Source organism: Vulpes vulpes, chromosome 9, assembly GCF_048418805.1.
Source record: "Vulpes vulpes isolate BD-2025 chromosome 9, VulVul3, whole genome shotgun sequence".
NCBI lineage: Eukaryota > Metazoa > Chordata > Mammalia > Carnivora > Canidae > Vulpes > Vulpes vulpes.
In genome coordinates, this window is record NC_132788.1 from 44,089,375 (window position 1) to 44,110,245 (window position 20,871).

Here is a 20,871-nt window from a genome sequence, read left to right on the forward strand (position 1 = left end):
AAGAGGAGGAAAGAGAGAAAGGATGTTTGAAGAAATAATGTCTGAATGCTAGATTACCCCAAGGCCTATCTTACCTTATTTTTCACTTTATCTTCTTGGAAATTTATACCCTTCCCCAAAAGGACCATTACAAGTTGCAGCCACCTTATCTCATTCCTACATTTGGGCTTCCAGCCTGACTCACCAGTCAAAAATAAAACAGAACAAAACAAAAGGGAATATAAAGCAGGCTTTGGAGTATCTTCTAATTTGAATTCCAGCTCTATCCTGTATTAACTAGGTGACCTGGGGCATTACTTGTCTTCTCCAGGCTTGTTTCTTCAAAATTACTGAAATGCAGACAATAGTACCTTTTTTGCAGGACAGTTGTGAGTATAGAAATTATATAGATAAAATGCCTGGCCCTTAATAAATACTAATTAACTTTCCTCCCTGCCCCTTTTTTTTGATTAGCTTATCAACCTAGGAGAGTGGTTTCAAAAAAGTGACATATTTCTTCAGTGAATTAAACTCTGTCAACTGAACTCAATCTCTAAAAAAAAAAAAAAAAAAAAAAAAAAAATTATCCTTACTCAGGTGGAGGTATGAGGAGAAAAACTGAAGCACTCCATATGTACATTCAAATAGGACTGGGGATCCAGAGCTAGGAGACAATGCAGAGCTGAGAGCTAAGTAGAGGCTGAGACCAATAAGCTAAAGAGAGCTGTTTGAAGGATCCACTAAAATTGAAAGGGCTCAAAAATTGCCACCATGATGATAAAAGCAAGAGCTGTGGTTTGAGAGTAGAAAGGGAAGCGATCCAGAGCAAAGACGTAGAAGAGGTGATGTTGGCTTTTTTTCCTTTTTTCCTTTTTAGGTGCTAGGGACAGAAAGTAATTTACAGACTGACAAAAGTGACCTCTACAGTTTTTCAATTTGGAATGGAGAATTCATGAATGCTCCATAGAATACATATTACATGTTTTCTAATGCTCAAACCATCACTCCTCATTCTGGGTCTGTAGTCTACATCCATAAGGCTAGTGCTGCACACTAATTATAAAGGTACAATGCCAACGCTGGAGTATGAATCACTGAGAGCATATCTTATGTTGTGTCACAGCCAGGTTGTGAGAGGCATGATGCCAAAGACCCCATTTCCTGTTTCCCATCTTCTGGTTTTGTCTAGTAACTCACCTATGTAGCCAACTCTAAGATCAATCCCAAGTAATTTAGTATGGCTTTTCCTCAACTTACGATGAGTTCATATTTCAATAAACCCATCATAAATTAAAAATATCCTAAGCCAAAAATGGATTTAATACACCTAACCTAGCTTAGCCTAGCCTTCCTTAAACATGCTCAGAACACTTATTTTAGCCTATAGTGCACAAAATCTAACACAAAACCTATTTTATAATCAAGTACTGAATAGTTCATGTAATTTATTGAATACTATACTGAAAGTGAAAATCACAGTAGCTGTCTGGATATAGAATGGTTGTCAGTATATTGATTGTTGACCCTCATGATCACAGGCTAACTGTTTGCTAAGGCTGCTCCTGTCCAGGATCATGAGAGAGTACAGCACCACATATCAGTAGCCTGGGAAAAGATCAAAATTAAAGATTAAAAGTATGGTTTTTACTGCTGCATATTATTTCTGCACTATAATGAAGTTTAAAAATTATAAGTCAAACCATTGTAAGCCAGGGACTATCTACATACCAAGGAGCCTCAATGTCAAATCCTGTCACCTACAGACCTGGTATTTTACTGTGTCATAAACTGGGGTGTCTTTGAAGTCTGTGATCACAGTGCATCATGAATACCCACTTATCCATGCCATATGGATGGGCCCCTGATTCTTTGTCCTGTAATTCATACTAGTTCCATCCAGGCTCTTCAAAGATCTTCTCTCCTATTCCTTGCCTCATTCTCTGGTGAGGTGTCTGTTGGGAAGAAACACATATCATACTTGGACCACTTGCCTGCCTATTAGCAATACCTAAAGTGTGAACTATTCCACCAGCCAAATGTCTGTCTGATCCAAGCTGGAGTTTGCCATAACATGTGGACATTGGAGATGACCTCTTCAGCCTCCCTTTTTGTTTTGTATCTGGGTTTCCATTTCTTCCCTGTGCAGCCCATGTGCTTTAGGAAAATCTGACTCCACTGCCCCAGCTCTGGGGCTCAGGTCCCTAAGGCAGCATTTCTCAACCCTCATTGCACATTAGATTCACACTGAGAGACTTTTCAAAAATACCTATTGCCTGGGTCCCTTGCACAGAAATTCTGACTTAACTGGTCTGGAGTGGTGCTCAGGCCAGGCATTATTAGCATTGTTTAAAATTTCTCGGATGATCCTAGTGGGCATGTATTATGAGTTGAATTGTATCTGCAAAAAGTTTATTTGTTTAAGTCTGAACTATTAGTACCTCATAATGTTACCTTATTTGTAAATAGGGTCATTGAAGATGTAATTAATTAAAATGAGTTCATACTGGAATATGGTGGGATCTTAATCTAATATGACTGGTGTCCTTATATATAGGGGAAATTTGGACTATGAAGCAGATATAGAGAGAATGCCATGTGAAGATGAAAGCAGCTATCAGGGTGGCCAGGCAGAAGCCAAGGAACATCAAAAATTGCCAGAAACCACCAGAAGCTAGGGGAGACCCAGAACAGATGCCCCCAGAAGGAACCTACCCTATTCTTGACCCCTTGATTTTGGACATCTAGCCTCTAGAACTGTGAGGCAATAAACTTCTGTTGTGTGTGCCACCCAGTTAGCTGTACTTTGTTACAGCAGTCCTCACAAACTAATATAGCAATCAAGACTAAAAACCACTGGTGGAACTGAGGCCTTAGGGAGCCGGGTCTAAACCCAACAACACATCATATTCCCCAGGCCACAGTGGCCACTCCAAAGTTACAACAATGAGACATGAGGCAGATATGCCAAAGATTTCTGTAAAAGATCTTAACATTGTTTTTAAAAGGGAGAGCCAGATGACTCTCTCCTTTCTTTCCAGATGCTATTGCATATTGATATAAGCCCAAGAACTGCTATAGCTATTGTGTCACTTGAGAAAAGTCAATTTAAGAACAAAGCCAACAATAGGATGACAGAATCATGGAGAAATACAGCCAGGACTAGCCTTCAGGCCAGTCTGGAAGCTTTGTCCTTTGTCTTCAGTTACACAAGTGATACATTTACTTAATAAAATACTTATAATTGCTTTTTTCTTATGTCTTGATATTAATGCCTTATTATTCATTTTAAATAAAAGTTTTAAAAATTTTTCAATCATTACCAAAGGCTGTAAAAGCCCATTGCACCCCTAAACCCAGCTTCCCATTTGCACATCCCAGAGGAAAATACCATTTATATTCTATTGTGTATTATTCCAGGACTTTTTCATCTTTCTACTTGTACTACCTTTATCTAATTAATTCTTTCTCTCTCTTTTTTCTCAAATGGAATCATTTGAATATCTATATATGTATTTTACATATATGTATCAATATGTGTATATAAAAAATAGATATATTTCTTCATAGTTCTAAATAGTTCAGCTTTCTTTCTTCACTTAATTGCATTTTGGACACCTGTCCACATAAACTTCATTTTTAATTGTTGCATAGTTTTCATATTATAAATTAAAAATTAGCTTTACAAGTCCTCAACTGATGGTCATTATATTATTGCTAGATTTTTGCTGTCATGAGTGCTTTTGCACACATCATTGTATATTGGTGATAATAAATCTGAAGGATATATTTCTAGTGATGATGTGACAGCCATAGCTAGATGTCCACCCAATGCCCACTCTTCCTTTCTCTCCCCAGTTTTGTGTGGGGTGACAAAGTGCCCTGCTTCTAATGCTCAGCTTCCTGAACTCTTTTGTACTTGGGCAGCAAGTGAAAAGTGACTGAGGAGACAAAGTCAATGATATATAAGGAAATATGATAGATTTTCCCTTCAGGGAAAGCTTACTATAGGGTGCAGGCCCAACTGGACATGTCCCTTTCGTCTTTTGACCTTTATACTTTACTCTGGAATTTGTTTGGTATGAGATATATTCTAATCATGAGGATGCAACTCACCGGCCAATAACAGATGAATGCCTTATGCTGGATTTATTCCTTATGACAAAAATAAGCTCTATTTGGTTAAGTCACTAATTGGATTTGGTTGCATTCAGCCAAATCAATCCTGATTGATACAAATGGAAATTCTAGGTCAAATGGTACATGCATTTTAGAGATATAGCCAAAATGTCTTCCAAAGGGTTGCCATGCTCCCTAGAATTGCACATAGGACTTCTAGGCTTACCTCACAAAGGTCCGCTTGGGTAAGTTTTACCAATCCCTACTATTATTGGACCTAGCTTTCTTCCCCAGCTCTAATTTCAATAGTGTGGCTATTGATCAAGCAAAACTTATGCTTGTGCTTGCTAAAGTTACAACATAGAGCAATTAATTGTCACAGCACAGTCTGTCAATGAATGGTTAAATGACGTTTCTGTCCACGTCCTTGATCTCATAGGTAAAAGTGGTGGCTTGAAAGCTTTGGTATAAAATGTATGATGTTTAAAAATGAAATGTACTTGTGGAAGTACAAAAATGTTTTCATTCACTAATGACTATAATCAAGGCAAGGGATTTTACATAAATTTGTATGATAAGGTTGGATAAACACAGTTCTTGATTTTGTTTAATGATTTCTACAGTTCTGTTAATGACAACATCAGGGGAAAGGTCTAGGCCCAGCCTGCTGATCTATAATGGCATGGACCGTAAGTGTCAAAAGAGAACCTATATTTAAAACCATAGCATTAAAACTGGAGGAGTAATTATGCTTTGGTTTATAAGGCTAGGGTTGAAAACGAAAGCAAGATTTGTGTAGAGCTTTTCAAGCATAGAAATCACTTGAAGAGATTGTTAAAATGAAGATTCTGATTCCATAGAACTGGTTTGGGGTCTGAAATTCTGCATTTCTAACAGGCTCCCATGTGATGCCTGATCCATAGCTAGGATCTTAAAATAAAAGAAATGGAGGTGATGCTCTCCCTCAGAGATATGTAAGGTGGGCACGTTATAATTATTATAATAAGAGGCAAGGTCAGGGAGCCAGGAAGCCTGATTTGCAAAGAGATAAAGTGATGGCTGGTATAAGACAGCAACCCTAAGAACAAAATAGATGGGCAGCCAACAACATATTGCTCCATCTATACTACCAAAATAAATCAAGGATGGATAATCAGAATGCTGGGGGAAGCTGTCCCAAATAAAAAGTCCCTATCCTTTGCCAGGTTTCCAGACCTAAGCCATTTTTCAGACCTGGAGCCCACGGACCTAGAAGTTAGGCCCAAGAGGAAGGAATTGGTACCACTACAACCAGTAATAACTCCTCCAGTCATTCTCTAAAGGGATTCAGCCATTTCCTTGGGTAATCATGTGCTATGGAAGGCGAAGTGCCACTATATACTTATGAACCAGACATTTGAGAACTGTTGGATCCAAAATCTGAGTTGATGTTGATACCTAGGAACTAACATCATCAAGGGTATCTTCATAGAAGTAAGACTCATGTAGACCAGATAGTACATGTTATCTCAACCCAGATCTAGTTCCACAGCAGAAACACTTGTCAAGAGAGGGGTCATTGCTCCAGTCTCTCAAAGTACAATGGGAATAGACATATATGAGGTTGGCACACATATTTCTTGGTGTGCTGGCAAGAGCATGGTAGTTGAGAAAGCCGAATGGAAGCCTCTGGAAGTATCCTTCTTCTAGCTATGAAAGTAAATCACAAGGGAAATGGCATAAATTAGTGCAACCCTTAAAGACCTAACGAATTCAGAGATGGTGGCTTCCTTTATGTTTCTAATTCATAAGACTGGCTCCAACAGGAGTCTGACAGATATTGGAGGGTGACCATGGATTACTGCCAACTCAAGATAGTTGTAGCTTTAACTGCAGCTGCTGTGCCATCTATACCTGGGGATACTTCTCTGAACAATTAAATAAGTGTCTAGATGGCTATTCACTCTGAGTGTGGCTCAGAAAAGAGGTTAGCAGAAGATTCGGGCTACTGTGAGAAGCCCAAGCTTCTCACTTGGGCCATACAGTCAGGTAAACACTAGAGTAATAGAGAAATCTGAGGAGGCAAAAGACATCACATGGAATTTAGGGCAAGCCCCAGTAGAAGAATCACACTGTTGGGACCCCTTAAGTTTTTTTTTTTGACCTCTAAAGTTTTTGAAGATATTTGTGGCAGAGTATTATACACCAATTGAAATGTAGATCTTGACATGCTTTTGGGCATTGATCAAGACAGAATAATTGGCATATGCCATCAAGTGACTCTGCAGCCAGAGCTGCCCATCATGAGCTGGGTTTTGTCAGACCCATCAAATCAGGAGGCCCAGTGGTTCAGGAAGAATCCAGTGTTAAATGGCAGTGAGATATCTAGGATCAGGCATGAGCAGAGCCAGAGGGCAAAAGTAGACTGTAAAAGCAGGTGACCCAAACCTGCTTGTCATCCACTACTGTTATACTGGCACCTTTGTCTCAGCTTATACCTCTAACAACATGGGCTGAGGGCAGGGTATCCCTATAGCCCTCTAACCAAGGAGTAAGCAAACCAAGCTTAGTTCATGAATAGTTGGTGCAGTATGTGGGTACAAGATAGAAGTGGACTTCTGTTGCCCTCATACCCCATGGCAAGTGGTCCTAAATGATAACATGAGAAGAAATTCTTCCAGTGGGCTTCCAGGGATATAAACAGTGCATCTGGTCTTTCACAATGTGTAGAAAGAAAGGTAGCTCAAAGAAATATTAAGTCAGGCTCTTGAACAGTAGCAAATGGCCTGGCTGGCTGGTCAGGGGCTTAAAGGAAAAGCAAAGATCTTGGGTAAAGCAACTAGATGAACCTATGGGAATGAACATCAAGTGAAAATATCTTTGTATTTCAGGTTAATGCCCCTCAGATAGTTACTACTCAGAACAGGCATGACACCCAACTAGGCAGAATGACTTAGCTACTTGATACAAGTCAGTCTCTTGTAATTTTTCACTCCAGTGCTACAGGATGGTATAGCTCTGGTGGGAGAGATGGATGCTATTGTTTAAAAATAATCTCTACCTGCAACATAGGGCTTGAAATCACAATGCTGAGGTCAAAGTTTGCATGCCCTACTGACACAGCCAGTCAGGTGCCCCAGGAGATACTATGCATGAGTCAAACAGCATGGCCTTCCATCAAGTAAGACTGACATAGCTACTGGTACCATTGAATATCCAACTGACCCATAACATGGACCAACAATGTGCCTCCAATAAGACACCATCCCTCAAAAAGTCCAGCCAGCTGCTTAGTGTTAAGTTGACTACATTGGATCCCTGTTACCTTTGAAGGGGTAGTGTTATGGGTTGAACTGTGTCTCCTAAAAGATATGTTGATGTCCTAGCGACTGGAACCTGTGTGATCTTATTTGGAAGCAGGGTTTTGAAATGTAACCAAGTTAGGATAAGGTCATTAGAGTGGGTCCTAATCCAGGTATACTTATAAAAAAAAACACAGACACACAGGAACACTACATGAAGATGGAGGTATGTATTGTAGTTATGCAACTGTAAAACAGGGAACAAGGACTGAAGGAAACTACCAGAAGGCAGGAAGAAGTAAGCATTCTCCCCCAGAGTCTCAGTGGAGCATGGCCCTGCTGAAACTGTGATTTTGGGGCCCTAGAATTGTGAGAGAATAAAATTCTGTAATTTTAAGCCACCCAGTTTGTGATACTTTTTTATAGGAGCCCTAGGAAACCAATATAGGCAGTACTTCATAGTGACTAACATTGAAACATATTCCAAGTATGGATTTGGCTTCCTTTCCTCCCAGCCTCAGACAATACCATTATTTTAGGACTTAGAGATTTTATCCAGTGAGATGAAAACCTCACATGATATTACATGGACCAAGGCATACAGGTCCTGGCAAATGGGCTGTAGCAGTTGGCATGTGACCACAGAATTCACAAGTCCTTTCACATTACCATACTATCTAGAGGCTGCCAGCCTAATAAGGAGAGATGAACTTCTTGAATGTGCAGTTGAAGAGCCAATTTGAAAAGAATACCCTGTGTAGATGGTATGCTGTCCTCCAGGATACAGTAACATGCTAAATCATGCTATGACAATGTATAATACTGTGTTCGCAGTAGGTGAATACATGGGTCTGAGAATCAAAATATTTATGTAGGAACTGTTCTGTTATCATCACTCAGTGTCCCACCTGGGAATTTGTTCTTCCTATCCCCAACAGCTTTAGGCTTTATAGATCTAAAGTTTCCAGTTCCTAGAAAGGGAATGCCTCCATCATGGGACACAGAAACAGTCCAATTTAGCTTTAAGTATGGCTGTTGCTGAGTTACTTAGGCTTCTTGTACTAAAAGACTTTCAATCAAAGAAGGAGGAGTAACTACTTGGCAGGAGCAATTAATCTGGTCATTAGAAGGAGAGAGAGGTCTCATTACACATTGGTTGCAAAGAAAAGATCTTTGGCACTAGATGATCACTGTAGTAGCTCTTTGTATTCCTTTGTTCAGTTTTGATAGTAAATGAACCAGGACAATAGCCATGATCTTAGAAGGACAAGACGCCCAGAAGCTTAGACACCTCAGCATGAGGTTCTAGGCCACCTTACCAGGTAAGTTACCTATAACAGCAGAGGTCCTAAAAAAGCAAAAGTGGAATCTGGAATAAGTAGTAGAGAAGGATGATGATTAGCATTAATTGTGGTCTTGAGATCAGTTTCAGCAAAGGGGGCTATATTTCTTCCCAACAAACATCATCTTGAAAATTTTCCCAGGAAAAGAAAACTACCAGAATCTTGGGGGAGCTTTTCCTAAATGTACTGAACTTATTATATGAAGCAAGTGGATCCAAGCAAGAGCTAGACTGTAGTCTGTCCTCTGGCGCATCATTCAGATCCAGCTGCATTACTCTCTGGGACTTCCTTTTGGCTGAATGCAGCTGCCTCATCCAACATTATTCCCTGTTCCTAGAGGTAGCCAATATCCAGTGATTGAGGATGCCCAATGTCCAGATCCCCTTCACTTGATTTTGGAATGACTGAAGCTTCTGTTGTAGCTGTACTGCATTTCAGTATCTGCTGCTCAATCCTCCTTCCTGTGCTCCTATGTCAGTGTTGTCCCAGAGAATATTCTCTAATAAACCCCTGAAGTCAAATCCCAGAGTCCCAGATAGATTTCCCAGAGAAACAACTCTCTTCCGTGACAGCAGAGGTCTTGGGTCATAGATACCATCAGCTACAAAGAATAATTTGACCCTCTAGACAATGGACCTTTGCTAGTAATGCAGACACAGCATGGACACATGCTGTGGGTAGGCCTGTGGACCAGATAGTTTGGATTCGACCTAAGGGACAGCATTTAAATAGCAGATTCCACACCTAAACTCAGCTATGGAACCCTCTCTCCAATATTCTCTTATATAAAGAGGAAGAGTAGCAGAAATAATATCCACCTGGGAGTTTCCAAAGATGACACAATAGTATAATATTTGATCTGAAAGAACATTTGCCTGGGAGAGTGTCTGAACCTAGTGATAAAGGAGCATGACTAGTATATGAAATGCAGCTTTTTGAACTGGTATGCTGAGAACAACTGAACTAGATACTTTGTCAAATCCTGCAGTACTGTCTTTAGCAACGTGATATAGAATTTTCCTCTAAAGTTGGAGGATGCTTATAAAATATGCACTTCAACTTCGGAGGCCACAGAACATTGCAAGGTGAAGGGGGTGGTTCAATTGCACAAATATGGCTGTCACTGATATGTACAACTTTGACCCGAGCTGCAGCCATGGAACATAACAGGAGAATCTGGAATAACACCTAGGGAGCTGTTTGATATGAGTGAATCCATATAGAGCAGTGGGGCTTGGCCATGGATCTTAATGAAGAGTCTGCTTGACCCCATTCTAGTTTTAATAATTTTTGTTGTTGTTGTTGTTAGGAAAGATGGTGGTAAACTTGTAGCATGTGCTCCTCAGATTAAGAAAGAGTTCTTCAAATACTTATGCAATTGATTTCTGAAAAGGGCTGACCTACTTGAGGCAGAGAGAGGGCATATTAAACATGGCCATAAAAATGAGCTCAGGAATATAGGCTACAACAGCTTTCCCAAACCAGGCAAGAAACACAAGAAAGAAAGCAATTGGTTTAGTCTTTACATCCATTAAGTTCCAGTCATAAAAACAGAAATTATACCATATCACATAAAAGGGATTGGTTTTATAAATATTGTGGGGTTGAAAAAGCAAAAAAGCATGCTGAGGTCCCTCAGAGATTAATAACTGTAGGAGTCTGTTCCAGTGTTACCTGAGGGAGAACAGGGGTCACAAGAACCTAGAAGTTCAAGATGGGGCTCTTGGGGCTGGTGTTCAGACCTGTCAGGTAAGGTTCACACAACTGATACTTAACCTGAGGAAGGATGCTCAGTCATTGGTGTCCAAAGAACCTGGGGTTCTCATAAATATACAGCATACACTGGGGGTTATCTAAGGTGAGGGTGGGAAGTGGGCAAAATGGGTGAAAGAGATCAAAGGTACAAATTTCCAGTTATAAAATGAACAAGTCATGGGGATATAATGTCCTGCATGGTGACTATAGTTGATAATACTGTATTGCATATTTGAAAGTAGCTAGGAGAGTGGATCTTAAAATATCTCATCACAAGAAAAAAATCTGTGATTATATATGTTACATGGACTTATTGTCATGATCAATTTGCAATATATACAAATACTGCATCATTACATATACTCCTGAAATTAATATAATGTTATATAAATTATACCCCAATTTAAAAAAAAAAAAACAAAGCTCGGCTTAGAACCAAGTGTCTGTTTCAACTGCAACGAAGCTGAAAGAAACTGGAAAATGTAGAATGAAACTATCTCTCTTCTTGCCTCTGATACTTCCTTGAGTGCTTTTCACTGGCAAAATCTAATAGACACCAGCAAGCAAGGGCATTTGGGAAATACAATTTTTCAGAATTCCAATCCCAACCATTGCAGAGGGGGTATGGAGCTGAGAGTAAGCAGGTTTATTAAGAGCCCAGTCTTGTAACTAGAACTCTGGCAAGACAATAGAGGTGAGCCTTCAGGTGACTGCAAGCCCTGGTCAAGATTGACTGTAAGCACATCTCAGCAAGTGGAAACTGTTGAGTCCAGTTACCTGATAGAAATATGACAGAGAATAATACATTGTTGTCTTAAGCCCTTAGGGTCTGGAATTATTTATTACTTATCAGTGGATAACTGATAGACCCAAAAATGGAGGAGAATCATTCCAAGGGAATAGCACTGGACCAAGCAGTCACAACTATGTACCTCCCATTTTCCTGCTTTAAAATGGGAGTGCTTACCACAGAACCATTGTATACTGAGGCAGATACTTTGTCTCTTTAATTCACAGGTCTTTAAAGCAATAGGGCATGTATTGGAGTAATTATATCTGAAACGCCTCATCTACATCTATACTTGACTCAGAAAATGAGATCCTGGACTCCAAGCCAATGCCATAGTGGAGTAAGACTTTGAGAGTCTTGTGGGAGGAATCTAAAGCATTTGTGGCCGGAGGGCAAGCTGCCTGGAATATTAATGGTAGCTGTGCATACTTAATACTCTTCCTATAGAAAAGTGTGATTTGTTTCCCTACTCTTTGAATTAGGGCTGGCCTGTGACTATTTGACCAATGGAGTATGGCAGAGTGATGACCATTCTGGGTCTGACTTCTAAGAGGACCGGCTGCTTCTGCCTAGCCTCTAAGAGCTCTGCCCTGCCCTATAACAGGTACATTGGTCATGTGGAGAGGTCCAGAGGTCACAGGAGGAAGGAAATGGCTCAGCTGAGTTCAGCCTTCCAGGTGGCCACCAAGGCCCCCAGGCATGTTAACAGGTTAGTTGGACCCTTTCGGACCAGACCAGCCACCAGCTAAGTACCAAAGAGTGATGACACATGGAGCAGAAGTATCTCCCAGCTCAGCTTTGCTTAAAAGATCCATCAAATAGTTAAGATATAAAATAACATGGTTGTTTTAACATATGAGTTTGGAGAATGGTTTTTGTTGTAACAACAGATACCCAAAATGACTTGCATTGTTCTTTTTTCTGCTAGCTTCCACTTTATGGTCCTCACATACCCCAACGTGGAGAAATTCTGCTTACCCTGGACTTCTTAAATCTCTCCTCAGAGAATGATTTAATACCTTCAATAGTAACCTCTCTATTTTGCTGCACACAATCAAACAGCATTAGGAAGACCCTAGGTGGATCCCTGGAATTCAATATTCTCCTCTGACTTCTTCTTCTTCTTTTTAAGTTTATGAGAGACACAGGCAGAGGGAGAAGCAGGTTCCATGCAGGGAGCCCGACGTGGGACTCGATCCCAAGACTCCAGGACCACGCCCTGGGCCGAAGGTAAGCATTAAACCACTGAGCCACCCAGGCGCCCCTCTCTCCTGACTTCTGTACTAGTTTTCCCCCAAGGCTAAAGAATTTAACTCAGCTGCTTGATTGAAGACACATTATGGTAAAATAGCACTTGTCATTTAAAAGACAAGAACACACACATTGTAAACAAAGAATAATTTCACTCCAAAGAATGTTCTTTTAATTTGGCCATGTGGTCAAAGGCTTTTTTCCCCCCTATGGAATCCTGTGGAATCACTGTGTGACACAGATTGATTATATTTAGAAAGCATTTACTTTGGACAAGTATGCCAAATTTGTTCAGTTGCACACCATATGCTTTTCATTTTGCAGTAATCTATTTTCCCTGTTTTTCCTAGGTAGTCCTTCCTGAATGACAACATGTTAAAAATTGCAGGTGCTATCTTTACTGGCTTAGAAAGCTTTTTGACTTGCTTTAAATATTGGTATCCTAGTATTCATTAAAGCCTATTCCTTTAGATATCATTACCAACCTATGTGTAGTGGCTTTTCCTTTAGAATTGCATCATTTTATCTTGAGGCTCCATCTATTACTAAAAGCATTAAGTACACTATTTGGGAGTAAGTTCCTAGGCTTTTCCTATATATACTGAATCCTCAGCTTTTGTGATAAGTTTTACAGGTGTTTCAGATGAGGCAGGGCTTGAACAAGCCTTTTCCCTACCATTCTATTTCTACTAAGGGTAAGAGTTTTGTTTTGGGGAGGAGAGGGTTGGGACCGAGGACAGGCTTAACAGAGAGCTCTCTCACCAGCCAACATAGGACTGATCTACTGCTTGTAGAATCACGTAGGCAAATTAGGAAACTGAAGTTAGTCTTGCCAGACTGCAGGATATGACTTATAAAACTAATGCTGCCAATAAGGACCTGAAACTGTCCTACATACAATAGTTCTCAAGACAAGATGCACAGTAGGATCACCTGGGAAGCTTTTAAAGATCTCCACGCCCAGGCTACACCCAAGACCAACTAAATCAGAATCCCCAAGTGGGACATAGTAGTTTTAAGTGTCTGTCCTCTGGATATTTTAATGAGCAGTCAAAAACTGAGAACTACCTGTAAATCTTAAGGAACTCATACATCTGATCTCAATTTTGAGAATTAGTAGCAAAAATGACCTGGCACACAACAGAGCAAGTGTGAACTGGCTATCTGAGGAACACAGACTCCTATATGAGCAATGACCAAAAGGACAAAGTGTTTAGCATACTTGAAGAGTGACATTGCAAATGGCCCTGTGGTTCCAGGCATTATCAAGGAATTTAAGAACTTGAAGGGATTGTTAGGCTTCAATATTCTACCTGGCTGGTTTTATAAATAAGAGAAACAAATTAAGTCAGTGGTGCAGACAGGATGAGGGCATGGGTCTTTTTATTCTTAGGCCAGTGCCTTTTCTACTAGCCCAATTCATAGCACCTTAGCCCTTACTTTGGGAGCTCATGGAGGTCACACATGCAGAATAGTTAGATTTAGTTCCCTTAGCTAGCTCCCAGACAAAAACATTGATACAGAGAGAATATGGGTCTGTATGTCATTCACATCTCTATTTTCCAGTTAGAAATATTCACATATTTGCTAAAGATGAATACTCACTCTCTGTCCTTAGTTTCTATCCATTCCAAATAGAGTGATCAAAGACCAGATTATATCCCACTTGATCCTTGCAATCGTTCATCACAACTTAGCAGTGATTTCTTTTTTCCTTATCTCTTGTAAAATATACATCTCTCACTCTTTTGACCTTATTTATTTCCCCAAATTAATACCTATTCGTCCACATGTATATATACTTTTTTTTCTTTTTCTTCTTCTTTTAAAGATTTTTAAATGTTATTTATTCATGAAAGAAAAAAAAAATATATATATATATATAAGAGAGAGAGAGAGGCAGAGACACAGGTAGAGGGAGAAGCAGGCTCCATGCAGGGAGCCTGATGTGGGACTCAATCCCAGGACTCCAGGATCACGCCCTGGGCTGAAGGCAGATACTTAACCACTGAGCCACCCAGGGATTCCCTATCCTTTTTCTTCTAATAAATTATTAGTATCTCAGACTCTCACACAAAGTTGTTACTCTGTAGGCTTCCAGATTTGTTGGATTCTATTTTAATAATCATTTTATATTTCCATTGTCATATTTTGTTGTAATGCAAGAGAAGAGGAAGATTTTACATTTATATAACAAGCAAAACTTAAGCTCTATATATGGATTTTCCACTGCCTCCTGAACCAATCAGAGTGTTTCAACTTTTAAAAAGTGAAGGTTCCAAGGGGGCTCTCCTATTAAGCTGCTCTCAGTGATGAGATAGTTCTGTCATCCTAATTGTTCATTTGCCACCAAAATATTTCTACCTGACTGACATCTTTCCTCCTTGAGAAACTACCTTGATATCACTATGATGTCAATTATAGTGAAGCACTGTCTCAATAATATGTTTCTACCATCAGGTTGGTGTACTGCTCTAGGGGAGTAAGGATAAGGTGACTATATTTTCTGAGTGAAAAGTTAGCCCAGGTTGACAGGAGACTAGAATGCTGGTACTTATGGCTGCCATAGCCAAGATTTTCTTTCCTACCTCCCAGTCCCTGAAAAGGATTGAAGTAACATGATACCTCATTAAACATACTTGGCATCCTAATCTCTGATACCCATATACCAGTTTAAAGACCAAATTCTATGTCTCAAAATACCTTTTGAAATGTTTTTTGTGTCAAAATTTATCTTGAAAAGGAATACTTCCTTAATTTTAGTTTCTTAAATTATACTAGTTGCTTTAGAGTCTATTTAAATCTTTAATTTCAAAACTCCAAATTTTAGACTGGAAATGAATTTTTTAAAATAAATATTAAGAATAATTATATTAATATCATTATATATGTTATATATTTTTATGTGTGCACTAATTTGTGAAAATAAAAATGAGCCATGATGTTCATTAACATGCAGGCGGTGGTGTGCTGTTAAAGCTTTAACAACTGGCTTTCCAAATAAAAGTCCTGATTTGTAGGATCTGCCACTTTCTGTGGTGTAAATACTCCTATTATTTCTGATTTCAAATAACCAAATAGCATCACTGAACACAGAGTTGGTAAGAGATATGTAGAATTGGTGTTTGTGTGCCAGCTACAGTATATACTGCATATCTACACTTAATTATTTTCCTACATTTTCTTTTTAGAGATATTTTTTTCATTATGTCATTATCACATCAATAGCACACATTTTAGAAATAATTTTGGCTATCTTTAGTCCTTTGTGGTTCAATATGAGTTTTGGAATTGCTTTTTCAATATCTGTAAAAAAAAATGTCATTGGGTTTTAATGGAGATTGCATTAAATCTGGATTGCTTTGGGTAGTATGGACATTTTAACAATGTTAAGTTTCTTAATCTGTAAACATGGAGATATTTTTCTATTTATTTGTATCTTCTTTAATTCCCTTCATCAATATTTTATAGTTTTCAGTGTACAAACTTTTCCTCCTTAGTTAAGCTTATTCCTAAATATTTTTTTCTTTTTGATGCTACTGTAAATGAGATTGTTTTCCTAATTTCCTTTACAGGCAATTCATTGTTAGTGTATAGAAAAACTAATTTTCATAAATTGATTTTTTATCCTACAATATTACTGACTTTATTTTAAGTTGTTTTCTGGAATCCTCAAATTTTTTAATATATGAGATTATGTCATCTGCAAACGGGCAATTTTTCTCACCTAATTGCTCTGGCTAGGACTTCTTGTTCTGTGTTGAATAAAAGCGGTCACTGTGGGCATCCTTCCCTTTGTCCTGATGTTAGAGGAAAAACTTTCATATGGAACTACAAAGAATTCTAATCAACCAAACACTCCCGAGGAAGAACAACAAAGCTGGAGGCATCACACTTTTTGATTTCAAGCTACATTATAAAGCTACAGTAATTCAAACACGATGGTACTGGCATAAACACTACTGGCCTGTCTAGGCCAATGGAACAGAATACAAACCCCAGAAATCAATCTACACATATACAGTCAACTGATATTTAACAAGGGTGTCAGAACTGTACAATGGGGAAAGGATAGTTTCTTCAACAAGTGGTGCTGGGAAAACTGGATATCTACATGCAAAGAATAAAATCAGACCCTTATTGTATACCATATATAAAAAACAACTGAAAATGGCATAAATACTTAAACAGAAGACCTGAAATCATAAAACTCCTAGAATAAAACATACGGTAAAAGGTTTGGTCTTGACAATGATTTCATGGAGATGACACCAAAAGCACAGTTAACAAAAACACAAATAGACAGTGGGACTACAGCAAAGGAAAAAATAGCATTGAAAGGCAACCTATGGAATGGGAGAAAATATTTGCACACTATTTATCTGATAAGGGATTAATTTCCAAACTATATAATGAACTCCTACAGCTTGATAGCAAAATAACCAATAGCCCAACCATAAAATGGGCTAAGGACTTAAACTGACATTTCTCCAAAGATCTACAAATGGCCAAAAAGTATATTGCAGCACCATTCACAATAGCCAAGATGTGGAAAAAACTTAAACAACCATCAATGGATGAATGGATTACAAATATGATAAAAAAATATGACAGACACACCCTGGAATATTATTCAGCCTTAAACAAGAAGGAAGCAACATGTGCGTGGCTCAGTGGTTGAGTGTCTGACTGCCTCTGGCTCAGGTTGTGATCCTGGGGTCCTGCGATCAAGTCCCTCATCAGGCTCCCTGCAGGGAGCATACTTCTCCCTCTGCCTGTGTCTCTGCCTCTCTCTGTGTCTCTCATGAATAAATAAACAAAATCTTTAAAAAAGAAGGAAATCCTTCAATATATGACAACATGAATGAAACGAGATCATTATGCTAAATGAAATAAGCTAGTCACATAATGAAACACTATGTTTCCACATATATGATATATCTAACAATAGTTAATCTCATAGAAACAGAGAGTAAAATGTGATTGCCAGGGACTGAAGAAGTGGGGGAGTGGGTTTGCTAATCAGAGCATAAAATGTTAATTATGTAAGATGAATAAGTTCCAGAGAACTGCCATACAACACTGTGCCTATATTTAACAATACTGTACTGTGAACTTAAAAATCTGTCAAGGTGGTAGATCTCATGTTTAATGTTCTTACCACAACAATAATAATTAAAAAGAAAAAGGAAACAGATTTAAGTCACATAGTCTTGCTCTGGCTCCATACTTACAAATCATGAAACTTGAGCTAATTTCTTAGTTTCTTAAAGCCTGTCTTTCCCATTGTATAAAAGGATGCTACAAAGATTAAACAAAATTAGATTATCTTTTAACAGTACTGTAAGTAATGTATCAAGACTAAGAAGCAGCTCAAAATTGGACTGGTAGAAGAGGAATCCAAATCTGGTTAAAACCCAAATTATTCTTTGAAGACAAATAGGTCTTTTTTGTTTTAAAATGAGTTTTTGGAACTTCTCTATAGAATTTCTTGTCCCATCTTATGGGTTTAGTCATACTCTTTTTTTTTGCATTCATAAAGTTAAAGAACCTCACCAATAGCACTGTATAGATGGATATTTGGACTCAGGGGCCCACCTAATTGTTTTTCTGGTGACAGGAATAGAAATGCCTCGTGATAAGAGTGGACCCCTTTAGGGAAATTAATCACTACAATCTTCTATTTTCTTTTTTAAATATTTTATTCATTTATTCATTAGAGACATGGAGAGAGGCAGAGACACAAGCAGAGAAGCAGGCTTCCTGCAGGGAGTCTGATGCGAGACTCAACCCCAGGACTCTGGGATCATGCCCTGAGCCAAAGGCAAGATGCTCAACCAGTGAGCCACTCAGGCATCCCAGTCTTCTATTTTCAACCCTAAAAGTATTCTCTCTTTACTTTTCCTTGCCCAGACATAGATTTAAAAACCTATTTTCAGAATTTCTGTTTGAAAAATAAAATATGTACTTGGGGTATGATGTTGGTTTCCATATGATTTGGTACTCAAGAAAAAAGGAAAATATTCCTCTTTTCCTCTACAGAAAATTTCAGTGTCTCAGATTCAAAAAGGCTATGCTTGCTCTTTCAGGTAGAACTTTCCCACTTGCAAGAAACAAAAACTCAATCCAACAAAGCTTAAATCCAAAATGGCATTGTTAGCTCATTATCACTAGGAAATGCATTCTGTGACTTCATGCACAGATTGATGAAGGTGTCAGAAGATGCTGTTGAGTCCCTCCCTCCCTGTTTCCTTCCCTTCCCTCCTATTCCTACCTCCTCTCCTCCCTTTCTTTCTCCCTCCAATTGCCTTCCTCTTTTTTCTCCTCCCTCCCTCACTCTCTTTTTTTCTTTCTCTCACACACACTTTATTTTCATTCTCTTTCTCTCTCACTCTCTCTTTCTTCATTTCTCATCTCTATTTCCCTCTGTTTGTCTTCACCCAAGTGGAGGCCAGAGTCTTTGACTACATAAAAAGATGCTCATGAAAGCTCAAGTCTTGAAGGTAATGATCTCAGAAAAAAATAGATACCCCCACCCAGCATCAGAATCAATCTTAGAATTGGCCCTTTTGGATCAGATGCCCATCCACCTCCATGGGGGAAAATCACTATGTCCATGTCCATTCAATATGTCCATATACTGGGCAGCCCCGGTTGTGCAGCGGTTTGGCGCCTCCTGCAGCCTGGGGTGTGATCCTGGAGACCCAGGATAGAGTCCCACTTCGGGCTTCCTGCATGGAGCCTGCTTCTCCCTCTGCCTGTGTCTCTACCTTTCTCTCTCTCTCTCTGAATAAATAAATAAATCTTAAAAAAAAATATGTCCATATACTATGTCCATACAATACAGTATTCTATTGACCAGTCTAAGTCATATGTCCACAATGACCTGGTGATAGGGAAGTAGGACCCCTTTATAAAGCCCTCTGGAATAACAAAGGATAAGGAAACAGCAGCTCCCCCTAAGAAACAAAAACAAGGATAATAAAAAAGCAAAGCATGACGTATACCAGTTACCTAACCCAAGCACTCTGCAACATTGCAGGTGGTCATCCAATCCATGCTTAAACACATCCAGGGTTAAAGAACTCTGTTATGTGCTGCTGATGCTACTACTACTATCAATAGCAATAATTTATTGAATTTTTAGCAGCTAACAGGCATTGGGTGGACATAGTCCTACATCACTTGGCATCCTCAAGAATTCTACGTGGCATCCTCACACTATCCTGCCCAAAGCCAGACACTCCCACTTCCACCTGCCTCAGCAAAATGGGAGCTCTGGACAGAGCTTGTTTCTCATGAGGCTCACTTCCAAAAGGAATACCTGCATAAGGCACCTGATTGTTAGACCTAGCTCCAATGTTCACAACTTAGTGGCAAGAAAGCCAGCGATTCTGAGTTTGGATTTGTGCACCAGGCAGACAGAACAAAGAAGATGGGCACTAGGAATGACAAGTATCCACTTGCCTAAGATGTATATCCAGTCTTCTTATGTGCGTCATAACATCAACAGTTACTCCTCCTTAACATAATTCAAGGAAACGAATCAAAATTTACTCACCCTATTTCTAAAAGGAAACAATCCAAGAGTCTCACTGCATCCAGCTCTGAATTCAGGAAATCTGGGCCAAATCCATTTCTCACCCAGTTTTCTCACAATTTCATACTGGTACATGAAGGCTCTGAAGTAAATTTGTAAAGTTCACCACCACAACACATCCTATGTATACCAAGGAATGGAAGAGATAAAAATAAATTAGTTCAAAGACATTATCATTACATGATACAAGAAGGAAATGTGGTATATGTCATCATCCTCATTTCAGCAATTGGTTGCTAACAAGCAGTTTTATCACTTTTCTTTAGCAACTCTTTCCACCATGGCCAGACCCCAACTTGTCTGAGTTCTTTGCCTTGTAGACGGCTCCAAACCTTATTCCTGAGGCATCTGGGTCCTTGTTAATCCCTTCTGTATGAGGTGCTATGGTTTTACTTTGCAAAACTTGGGATATTTCTTTATCTCTGTTACCTGCCTAGATAAATCCACAATCCAAACTCCCTCTAAACACAGAATAACAAAGAGGAATAGGATTATAATTACCCTACATCCAGGCTATTGCAGATGAAATCAGAAGATCTGACTGAGGGGAAACGTTCAAGTTGCAGAAGGAAGATGATCTATTTATGGTTATCTGGACCTGTTTTTGGTTTTTCATTCATCTGACTTCTGGGAAGTCCTCCAGTCATCTCTTCATCTTATGTAAGTTATTAGCAAATAAATGATATATTTACCAGCACATCTCTTTATTTTGAGACAAATCATTTTTAATTGCCTTTTTGAAGTAAATTACTAAAA

General features: G+C 39.0%; 1 protein-coding gene across 1 annotated transcript in view; it reads left to right on the forward strand.

Annotated features, from left to right (window-relative positions):
* The first annotated feature begins 6,026 nt into the window (after positions 1-6,026).
* RXFP2 (relaxin family peptide receptor 2) overlaps positions 6,027-20,871 on the forward strand; it is a 221,413-nt gene continuing 206,568 nt past the window's right edge. The window contains exons 1-2 of the mRNA XM_072722115.1: positions 6,027-6,123; positions 6,295-6,450. Of these exons, the coding sequence (XP_072578216.1) occupies positions 6,027-6,123; positions 6,295-6,450 (253 nt within the window). The remainder of the gene's footprint in view (positions 6,124-6,294; positions 6,451-20,871) is intronic.